We start from the raw sequence: 12,031 nt of genomic DNA on the forward strand, positions 1-12,031 counted from the left end.
ACTCTTAGCAACATTGCAGCAATGGTATTTTTTGTTTCATTTTGTTTTGATGCCCTATTTTTCCAGTTCTTTACTTTTTTCTCTCTTTGGTAGCATTTAATATCATCAAACTCTTTCATTCCCATTACAACTTACTCCATGCAAATTGCTGAACTATTTTACATTCCAGAGATTACGAATGTTAACAATTACAAATTTAACTTATTAAGCATGTGGGTAATTGAATAGCAGAACCTTTTTAAGGCCATGTGTATGTAACAGATGATGGTACTTGTATTCTAATAGGGGCTCAAGCCTTACGCTAAGTGAGTCAAATACAAATGATGGTATGTGATGCACCTGAGAGAGAGTAGAGGCGCTGCAGGGATTTCTTTTTCTTTTTCTTTTTTAGACAGAGTCTCGTTCTGTTGCCAGGCTGGAGTGCAGTGTCGCAATCTTGGCTCACTGCAACTTTCACCTCCCGGGTTCAAGTGATTCTCCTGCTTCAGCCTCTTGAGTAGCTGGGACTACAGGCATGTGCCATTATGCCCAGCTAATTTTTGTATTTTTAGCAGAGACGGGGTTTCATCATCTTGGCTAGGATGGTCTTAATCTTTTGACTTTGTGAACTGCCCGCCTTGGCCTCCCAAAGTGCTGGGATTACAGGAATGAGCCACCATGTCCAGTCAATGATACAGGGATTTATTCAGGTAAAAAAACACATTTTCCCTCCTTCTTCTCATATTAGCATTTATGATTTAGAAATGTGCTTCTAATTGATGAGGTCATTGAATGTACCAGGTTTTTTTAATACTGAAAAGTTATAAATACTTGCTGCTGTGCTTTACAATCAGCATGAACTTTGCATGGAGTGAGTCTTCATGGAATTAAGAAGAGAATTTGAGGACAATGAATGCTACCAAAGGGAGAAAAGGGCAAATATGTAGAAAATATCTGAAAATTTAATTACTGAATTGATGCTGTGCCTTATAATCAACGAAACGTTGAAAGCAAGGAATACTTTCCTAAGAGGCATAAAGATTCCTTCACATCCCAGATATTAACCACTCTGCTTCCTACTGCTTCAAAATTCAAAACTAATTGGAGTCATTTAGGTAATATTGTTTCTACACAAAGTTTAATTAAAACCAGCAGTACTCATTGACTCTTCAGTTGTATGCTTCTAGTATATAACCTTAGAACCTCATTGATGATAATGTTTGGAACCATTATTAACTTGACTTTTACAAGAGGGTTACATGTCTTGTAGATTGAATTTTAACAATTAGGTAGTGTAAACATTAAACTATAAAGTAGTCAAGTCTCTGAAAGCAAAATAATGTTCTGATTTTCTGCTGAGATCACTACAACGAAAGCCTCATATATAATTGGAAAACCTCGTGATATAAATAATTAAAAGCCCAGACTGAGGTAAATATATTAAAGACCAAGCTTTTCATTAACATTTATCATATCAGCTCTCAAAATTTAGCAGAGGAGTTGAAACACAGGACACAGACAGCTCTTGGGAGAGTCTTCATATTTTTAATGATAACTAAAAGCATATTTTAGCTGTCCAATTAGAACTTTCTGGGGTCTAATTCAAATTCATGAAGCAAAGATTTATTCAGTTATCCAGATGTAAAAAACAAAATTAGAGCATTTTTTTTGTTTGATTGTTTAGCTGGAAATATTACTGTCTTTGGGCATTAAGGATAATTTTAGTTTTCTTCTTTAAAATTTTTTTTTATTTTCTACAATGACTATAATTTATTAGCTCTATGGAGTAGATCTTTGCTTCTCTCTTCAAGGAAATGGTCATTTGCAACAACTGACAGACTCCTATAGCCAGTTACATAGAGATTCCCTAAAATAAGCAAGATGATGGCAAAGTACGAAATGAGTATTAAGGGAAGCTATGTTCTACCGGAGTTGGGGTGGAGAGGCAGCAAAAGCTTCACAGAGTAGAGAAAACTCACACTAGATCTTATAGAATAGACAGGTTTTGTAGAGGTAGGGATGGAGAAGGCCACTGAAGAAGGAGGAGAAGCATGAAGAAAGTTAAAAATTGTGCTGGTACTTTGGAACAATTGACAGAATCTAAAGAGAGCAGAAACAGGAATTTATAACTGGATTGTTACCTTCCTTCTCTCATTTGTGCTGGTCCTACTTTTAACTTAGCCAGTGAGTACAGTTATAGTAACCTGGTGAAAATAAGACAAAGACAAGATAAAGTTGAGGGCTATAAATAATTTATTAATAAATGGCAAATCCATAATCTATTTTTCTGTGTCCTAGAAGAAAGAAAAACTGTGATGTTCAGGAGTGCTCTGCTGTAAGTACAGATAACAGCCAATGAGATAGATATTATTACCTTCAATTTTACAGATCAGGACAAAGAGGGTCAGGAAGTTTGGGACTCAGAGACCTGGTAAGGTCTTATTATCCCTGTGTTTTAGGTGAAGTTCAGAAATGTTAAAAGATTTATGAAAAGTACCACAGCTTTCTCGTGGTTGAGATAGGACTTGAGCAAAGATCTCTGGATTCCTAGTCCTTTGCTCCTTTCCTTTCACATCCACTGCCTCCGACAATTGCAGGCACACAGTCTCCACTCTCCCTTTCTCAAGAGGAAGACACTGCTGAGAGCTGTGTTTGCATTTTACAGATTCCATCTCACTAATTAAACATGCTGAGGTGGTCAACTTTTACCAATTCTGTGTTTCCCAGTAATGTTTAACCTTAAAAAAAAAAAAAAACAACTAGGAGATAAAACACCATGTTATCTGGCCAGTCCATTCCACCCCCAGTGATTATTAATTTCAGAACATATCTGAGTTCCTTCTCTGTGGCATATGCTTTAGGAGAAGAACAGACAGCTCTTAGCCAGGGTCAGATTTCAAATTCTCGTCTCTTGGTGCCAATACCACCACCAGATTCTTCTTTGTAGTCAACTTTTGAGATCTTCGCTAAGTACACCTTGGTGTCTGAAGATTCAAACAAGTGCCTCTGGTTATAATTTTCTTCAGGGAATCACAGTCTCTCCTCTCAGCAAAGCATACACTGTACGGAACTTTGCTTTTGGAAACATCTTCCTGAGATCTGGTTGAAAGAAACTCTCTGGTGCCATACGTTCCACTATGGAGGTGAAGAACTTTGCAATTTGGGATTATGTCGTATTTGCAGCCCTCTTTTTCATTTCCTCTGGAATTGGGGTGTTCTTTGCCATCAAGGAGAGAAAAAAGGCAACTTCCAGGGAATTTCTGGTTGGTGGAAGGCAAATGAACTTTGGCCCTGTCGCCTTGTCTCTGACAGCCAGCTTCATGTCAGCTGTCACCGTCCTGGGAACCCCTTCTGAAGTCTACCGCTTTGGGGCATCCTTCATAGTCTTCTTCATTTCTTACCTATTTGTCATTGTCTTAACATCAGAGCTCTTTCTCCCTGTGTTCTACAGATCTGGTATCACCAGCACTTATGAGGTAAGATAATTTCTCCATTCTTCTCTATTTCAGCAGAGTTGCTATGTTTTTCTTGACTTGAACTATTTTTGTTGTTCTTTTTTTTTTTTCTTCTTCACCTGATGATAGCACCTGGTAATTGGAGAGCACTCTCTGATTTGCAGGACAATTATACATTAAGAGAAAGACATTACAATGTTATTGTAAAAAAGCCTAAGCTTTGGAGGCAGAAATATCTATTTTCCCATCTGTAAAAGGAAAATAATGATGACAATCCCACATGGCTATTTTAATGATTAAATGAGAACTTCTATGTCAGCACTTGATATATGGCCTCGTTTGTAGGTTTGCAACAGAGGACTGATGTTATTTTTTATTATTAGGAGCATCATCATTCTGAAAAGCAAACAGAATATCTATCATGAGTATGGAAATTTTCCAGCTAAGAAAACTGAGATACAGATAAATGACTTAGTTAAGATTTTTTAATAGTAGACAGACCTGAGAAACTTATTTTTTCTCTATCTTTACTTAGTGGCCTTTCCCTCAGAGAGTAGAGGGCATTTTAACACAAATTATAATGAGACTCTAATTTTTAATGAGAAAATGGTCATATTTTTGAAAAATACAAAAAGTATTTTAACAGGAAGGAACTGACAAATCATACAAGTATGGGAATTATTTAATAAGAGGGAAATGAGGCAGTGGTGTTTTGACTTTACAATGATTCTCAGTGAAGACACCATGTTCAAAATTGAATTTGCATGCTCAATATAGAAGTGTAATCAAAAATAAGTTTCTACTAACAAGGTGTTTATTTTCATCATCCAATATCATTCCTACTAAGTCACTGCAGAAGACGCATAAGAGATCCAATTTTTTAAAAAAAATCTGTAAGCTAAATGAGTATAAAACATTATTCTACCCTTCAAAAGCCACTCATGGAAATGAACACTTTTTAAGAAGTCTTGAAAAATGTTATGATTCCATAGTTTTATGGAATGTAATTTTTATGACTATTTACTCAGTAAATATTCATTACGCTTCTACTGTTAAGATACTTAAAAAGGCACTCCTCTTTTTTTTTTTTCATTATTTATTTATTTACAAGACGGAGGTTTTGCAATGTTGCCCAGGCTTTTCTCAAACTGCTGGGCTCAAATGATTCTTTTAAATTAGCCTCCCAAGTAGCTGGGACTATAGGAGCATGCCACGATGCCCAGCTTGTTTAGGCATTCTTGTGGCCCTAGGCATAAAGCATAGCACTAAGTTCCTGCTGTCATGGAGCTTGCTTCATAGCAGAGAAGGGCAGTCAATACATATACACTGTGTAAGAAAAACCATAATACAAATGAATATGGTATTTATGTGCTAAATACTTCTCTAAGTTCCTTATGTGTGTTAGTCATTTAGCCTTAAAACAATCATTTTTAGATAGATACTATCATCTCATTTTAACAGACTAGAAAACTGAAGTATGTAGCATTAAGTAACTTGCTAAGTGACACACAGCTAGCAAGTAAAAGTTTGTCAAACCAGGCAGTCTAAACTTTAGACATCATACGCTAAATAACTATGCTGTCCCATCCTACAAAAAAAAAAAATGGAGAAAAAGTAAAGTAAATAGGATAAGATAGAGAGAGGGAATGCTGGTATGAGTGGGGAAAGATGGTATGTCCATGTTCATAGAGGGTGATCATATGAAGCTTCAAATATAATAGGACATATAAATGGAGACTGGAAGAAAGCGAATAATTGCGCCAGATAAGGGAAGTACATCTCAGGCTGAAGGAGTCACAGATGCAAAGGCCCTAGAAAAGGAGTGTGACTGGCAAGTTGAAGGACAGCAAAGAAATCAGTGTGCTTAGAGGAGAGAGAGCAAAGGGGACAACGGTAAAAGATGAGATCAAAGAGATAGGTGTGCCCAGTTACATACAGCAGGGGTCTCAGTAGGGCTAGTGCCACACAGGGGAAGCACTTGGGATATTTGTGGAATATTTGTTTGTCAAAATGATTAGGGGCCACTACTAACATTTAGGGAGCTGAGGGCAGAGACACCAGATGGCTCGCAGTGTGTAAAGGCACATATACAATGAATAATTTCACCCTGTACTGCATGATGTTTAATGCTGTTATGCTCAAAAACTACTGCAAATATTAGTATTAGTTTAGTGCATAGTAACTTTACAATAAAAAGTTATAAACACACTATAAATTAGTACATTTTCCAGAAACTAAATGAATAAAAACAGTGTCTTAAAATTATTGAACAATTTACTTAGTTTGAGCAATCTGTCTATTCCATATATGCTGCTCAATACATGCTTAGCCGTAACTGGTTTTAGTAAAATGCCCAGTTACTGCAAAAACAACTAAACCAATTGCAATTATATAACTGAGGGGATTTGATTCTCTTTTTAAATTAATAAATTAGTACAAGTATTGAAGATATAAGGACTTCACTGAATTTAATTTACAACATTGTTTTTTAAAATATTTACTATTTTTGCTCCTACATATTTTTAAATTTGTAGTGGCCTAATAGTAACTCATCCGAGTATGTAAAGTATACATAAGGTTATTTTGGGATTACCTCTTGCTTTATAAAAATTGGCATTACGGCATGCAGGTTAAAAGTATGGACTCTAGGCTGGGCATGGTGGCTCACACCTATAATCTCAGCACTTTGGGAGGCTGAGTTGGACAGATCACCTGGGATCAGGATTTCCAAACCAGCCTGGCCAACGTGGCAAAACCCATCTCCACTAAAAAAAAAAAAAATACAAAAAAATTAGCCAGGCATGGTGGCACGCACTTGTAATCCCAGCTACTCGGGAGGGTGAGGCACGAGAATCACTTGAACGCAGGAGGTTGCAGTGAGCCTTCGAGATCTACTGCACTCCAATCTGGGCAACAGAGTGAGACTCTGTCTTAAAAAAAAATGTATGGACTCTAAGCTTTGTTGACTTGGCTTTCAGTGTCAGCTCTGCTACTTGCTAGTTGCATGACTTTGGCAGAAACTACTTAACTTTTCTGTACCTGGTTTTCACATGTGTAAAATAGTGATAATACAAAAATCTATCTCAAAGGATGTCTGTGAGGAATAAATGATGTATTATATACAAATAGTTTAACAGAGCCTGGCAAATGGTAAATGCTATGTAAGAGTGTTGTATTATTATGATTATTGTTGTTGCTATCTCCAAATTTATACCACTTAGTGTGTCTACAGTATCTTGAGTTTCTTTCTTCAGCCTCCGTTCTCTGTTACTTATTGAAAGATATCCATTCCAGCGTCTTTTTAAATACTAAAGCCTTAAAGAGGTAGAGTCTCTTTATCCACCTTGTGAACCTTGGCTAGTTTTGTGACTTGCTTTGACCATTAGAATGTAGCCAAAGTGCTGTTCTGTGAGCTTGGAGCCTAGTCCTCATGAGCCTTGCAGCTTCTGCCTTTGTCCTCCTGGTACTGCCTTTGTCCTGCCCTGATACTGCTATGTAAGGAAGCTGGCATAGCTTCAGGAGCATGAGTGGACACATGAAGAACAGAGACATTCAGCCAAGAGCCAACACCAGTTACCAGACCTGTGAGTGAGACCATCTCAGACCTTTCTCCATTGATCTTCCAGGTTATTAGAGCTATATGAGAGTCCTGATGAAACCAGAGAGATCACTCAGCCTGTCCTCAGAGTTATGAGAAATAATAAATTTTTGGTTTTTGAGCCAATGAGTTTGGGGGTGGGTGTCACATAGCAATAGCCTGCTGATTTAAATGCCTTGATATGTGGTGGGATTTCAACACTAAGATAGGCCATCTGTGCTACTTTATCACCACCCTGTCGCAAATCTAAGCATAAGGAATTCTTCTAACCCTCAAGTGATAAATTAGGCTTAGCTCATTTGCAATATCATATATTTTCATTATCTCAATTGCACAGATTATTAGTCTCATAATATTATCTTCACTTTAATTAAAGCTATTTCATTCCTTCTCTTACCATACACTAATATATCCAGTTTATTATTTACCTAACTTAATATTGGCTTATGGCCAATGCCTACCTGTTTTCTCATTTTTCTTGGACTTCATGGCATCTCAATTACTTCTCTTCATTTTCAGATTTTCGTTATAATAGTGCCCAGGCTACTACTTCACTATGTCTTCTTGCACAGTGGTTTCTGGGCATTTATACCTTACATACTTTTTTTTTTTTTCATAAATGCTTTCCTTTTAGTTCTCCTTTAAATGACAGTGGTGGTATTCTTAGTAATTATATTTATATTTTGAGAAATACGATGTTTATCTATAAGATATTATTGAATATTATTTCAGGAGAGTAAATGGTGCTGTAAAATATTTGTTGTAAAAGAGATATTTAGTGTCTGAACCAAAATTATGAGACCTTTTAGGTCATCATAGGGATTAGCTTTTACCCTAGAAATGATTGGTCATTACAGTGTTTGGGAAGAGAAGTGACATGATGAGATTTGTATGTTAAGAGTACATTACTCTAGCTATATAGTAAGAGTAATTATAGGACTTTTACTGCTGAATCAGGGAGGTAATTGGGAGTGTTCTTACATAATTGGGTAATAGATAATAGTAATAGGGTGGTAAGAGAGTATGTATGCAGGCAAATATATTTTGAAAGTAGGGGGCAAGCACCCAGATTTCTTTTATGAATTAGATGTGGGGAAGGTGGGAAAGAGGAGTAAAGGTTGGTTATGTGTCATTTGGGCTCGAACCAACCTGAAAAGTAGAGTTGGTATTTCCTGAGATGGAAAACAGTATGGCTGGATCAAGTATGGGGTTCTGAAAATAATCCATCATAATGTTGGTAAATGTCACATCAGATACTTTTACAAGAAGGCATAAAGCATGCAACTTCTCTGTTGCATTTTTACTTTTGACAATAGGAATAGCTTATATATATGCCAATGGTGATCACTGAATGAGTAAATACATTGAAAGGAAAGTGGATACATTCTTTCAGATATAGAGTTAGGCATTTCTAATAGTCTTTCTTCTTTCACATACGAGAATCCTGAGGCATATCACAGAATAAGATACCAGCAAATCTCAAACTGGAATTCAGGGAGACTGCCTTCTGAATAGGCCTTTGTTCATATAGATTTTCCCCAGTACTGTCTTTATAATTTTACTGGGTTGACTGAATTGAGTGGCATTTAACTGAGATGTGAAAATCATTGATTTTTTTCAAGATCTCTATAGCAGCATCCTCGTGACTTTACCTTTTTCAGGATTCATTGCCCCTTAGGTTTTCCAGGCTTCCTTGTGCCACCCAGTACCAAAACTAATGCTATATATTTTTGTTTTTTGTTACTTCTCCCCACTTCTAGTACCAATCCTTGTATTCATTGTTATCTATTGCTATGTAGCATACTACCACAAGATAAATGTCTCGAAATAACTATTTTACTTTATCACAATTCTGTAGATTAGCTATTTTGCCTGGCTCAGATGGGCCCCATGAAATTGGGCTGGTCTCATTTGGGGCCATGTATGTGACTTCCATAAGGTAGTACGTTGGCTACCATCTTTCTGGTCTAGGGGAATGCAAATGAGACAGCTTGTCCTTGTTACCTTTGGTCTCATTCTTCAGTAGGCTATCCTGAGTTCTTTATGTGATAGAAAAGAGTTCCTATCAGAAAGAGAACATACCTCATTACAGAAGCATTTTCAAAATCTTTACTATAAATTTCTCTGTCTTAAGTTGCATTCTGCTAGAAGCAGATTCTGAAACAAGGATTTGAATGCAAGTTGATTTGGGGGAAGTGATTCCAGTAAGCACTGATAGACAAGTGGCAGCAAGAGACGTAGAAGAAAAAGACACCAACAAAAAATGTAATTTTGAGCAGGTTGCACTGTGAGCAATAGGGGTTCAATCCAACTGGGAGTCTCTAAGAGACAATATAAAATGTGTCTCAGGGTTGTCCTCACTGAAAGGTAAAAAGCCAGGATATTTTGTTTCCAACTCCATTTAGTCATTGGCTAAGTGCTGATGATAACACCCCCAGGCCTTTCTGATCTGCCCTGTGACCCAGTGCAAAGGCTCATAACAGTCTCAAGCAGATAACCTCAGGCACATTTAGATGCCATCAACAGGTACTGGAACAGTGAGTGCCAATAAACTATGGGTGTTGAACCCTCAGTGACCACTGCAGTCATTAATCCCTAGCTCTGTACTTGGCATTGGCATACCTCCCACCATTTGATCCATACAAGCATTCACTTTCAGAAGAGAAAACCATGGCTTAGTGGCAGAAACTACTCTTCCCAAGGGCATAAGATGTGAACCCAAGTTGTCTTTACCAAAAACATTTTGCAATGTTTTCTATCTAATGATATTTGAAACTGCTGACTCCTCACTGACTTCCCTTCCTCTGTAATAATATTTTCCTTACATCTGGTGCCCTCATTCACATATTCACTGGACTATACATTCTGGCTCACAGAATATATCAGCTGAAGAGAGGGCATAAAAATAAGTTTTTTTTGTTTTGTTTTGTTTTGTTTTGTTTTTTTGTTTTACCTCAGGTTTGGGAGAATCTGACAGGATAAGTTGAGAATGTGACTTAGTGTAAAATGGAGTCACAGTTCTGCCAAGAGATGCCCTCTGTTTCAAAGAAGGACCCATAGTAAGCCATGAAACATTTACCTAGTGTTTCTAGGGAAAGGATAAATCGGTTAACAATCCTTGATTTAATCAAAATGATTTTTTTTTTTAACTCGGAAAAGAAAGAACTATGAAGTAGAAACTACTAGCAAGAAATTTAATCCTCAAGCCATTTAACACTTTAAAAATTAATTTTGTGTATTCAATACATGTTATTATGCACTGAAAGACACATACTAATTTCTTCTAGAATATTTATTTTCCTTACCTCTAAAACAATAAATCAGATCCTACTATTTAGCAAGTTCACAGCTACCTGTAGCTCTTATAGTACATATCACAATTGCAACTTTACTTTTATCAGTATAAATATTTGTTAATGGTCACCTCTTCTAATCTGTAAGATCCTCTATGCTATGGACTCTGTTATATTTGCTAATCATTTTGTGTCAGAATGCAATATGTAAAGCAGGTAACAAATATTTGTTGAATGAATGAATGCATAAATGATAAAGATAAAAATGAATAAAATAGAATGGTATTTGTATGTATCAGGGATGGTAAAGGTGGCAGGCTGAAAGCAACATACCTTCCCCAATATATATCCAGGTGTAATCCCTGAAAGCTGTTAATATTACTTAACATGGTTTTTTAAAAATGGATTATTGCAAATGTGATTAAAGGATTTTGAGGTGAGAAAATTGTCTTGGATTATCCAGAGGGGCCCTATATAAATACAATCCACATGTATCCTTATATGAGGGAGGTAGTGGGAAATTTGAAAGGCAAAAGGAAAGGTAATGTAACTATAAAGGCAGAGATTGGAGTGGTGGAACCAGAAGCTAAGGACTGCCAGCATCCACTAACAACAGGAAGGCAGGAAGCTGACTTTCCCTAGAGCTTCCTGTAGGAGCCTCCTGCTCACATGTTGATTCTGACCCAGTGAAATTGATTTTTAACTTTTGTTTTTCAGAACAGAGAGGTAATAAGTTTCTGTTGTTTTAAGCCAAAAAATTGGTGGCAATTAATTTGTACAGTATTAGCAACAAACGAATACAGTAAGATAATCAAATTCAATACCGAAATACAACATAACAACTGAGAACCATGAAAATGTCTTAATATTAGTGCCATATGAGCTCAGAGGAGAAAGTATGAGCAGGGCTAGGAATAGCAGTGGGGCTGATGCTTTCATCCATGATCTAAGCCTTGAGTTTCTCATCTGTGAAAGAGGAAAGACTGTTTCAACTGCATAATTTGATATCTGAAAGAATGTATTGACTTTTCCTTCCATCTGTTGACAGATGACTAAGACTTTGTGAAATTTGGGGAGAGTGGCTCTTATATTAAGAATTCTGACTAAATGAAAGAAAGGTCTGAAAAAGCACACAACATGTTAGCTGAATGTTAAATAATAATTATATGTGGAGAATAAATTATGTAAAGGTTAGTGATATGATTTAAGAAAGGGAGGGTGGGGGTCTGACAATGGGAGGTTTTGAATATCAAGTCTGGGATGTGCACTTTGTTTTGTCAATGACAGAGAATCATTGAAGAATTTGAGAAAAAGAGCAACATGATCAGAGCTCTGCTTTAAGGGAATCGATATGGCAGATATGTGGTTGATAGGATGAATGGGCAAAGATTGGTATTAGGGAGATCAGTTGGAGTGCTACAGCAGCAATCAAGAAAAGAGAAAATAAAGGATTGAGCTGAATTTGGAGCAGCAGGGATATTAAAGGAAATAATGGCTTCAGTGGGTCCACTGGGAAGACTCTTGGGCAGAAAGTCAATAGAGTTGAATTTTTATTCAAACAACTCGCTTCTCTTCTCTGATCATCAGGAGAAGCATGAACAAAAGTTGAGTTTCAATAGATCTTTGGCTTTTAACAATCCATGCTTTTTCAGTACTGTTGCTTCTAAGGATACATATCACAAAATCAGATTACAAGTCTAAAGCAC

At 36.7% G+C, this 12,031-nt stretch overlaps 1 protein-coding gene across 2 annotated transcripts in view; it reads left to right on the top strand.

Annotated features, from left to right (window-relative positions):
* The first annotated feature begins 501 nt into the window (after nucleotides 1–501).
* SLC5A12 (solute carrier family 5 member 12) overlaps nucleotides 502–12,031 on the top strand; it is a 57,205-nt gene continuing 45,675 nt past the window's right edge. The window contains exon 1 of one of the 2 annotated variants that reach the window (XM_032283710.1): nucleotides 502–689. In XM_032283710.1, coding sequence (XP_032139601.1) covers nucleotides 648–689 — 42 coding nt within the window. In that variant the 5' untranslated portion in view covers nucleotides 502–647. Of the gene's footprint in view, nucleotides 690–2,545; nucleotides 3,456–12,031 lie in introns of those variants that run through there. The other variant, XM_032283709.1, reaches the window with a different exon arrangement.

Source organism: Sapajus apella, unplaced genomic scaffold (genome assembly GCF_009761245.1).
Source record: "Sapajus apella isolate SASKATOON/1434 unplaced genomic scaffold, GSC_monkey_1.0 scaffold14, whole genome shotgun sequence".
Lineage (NCBI taxonomy): Eukaryota > Metazoa > Chordata > Mammalia > Primates > Cebidae > Sapajus > Sapajus apella.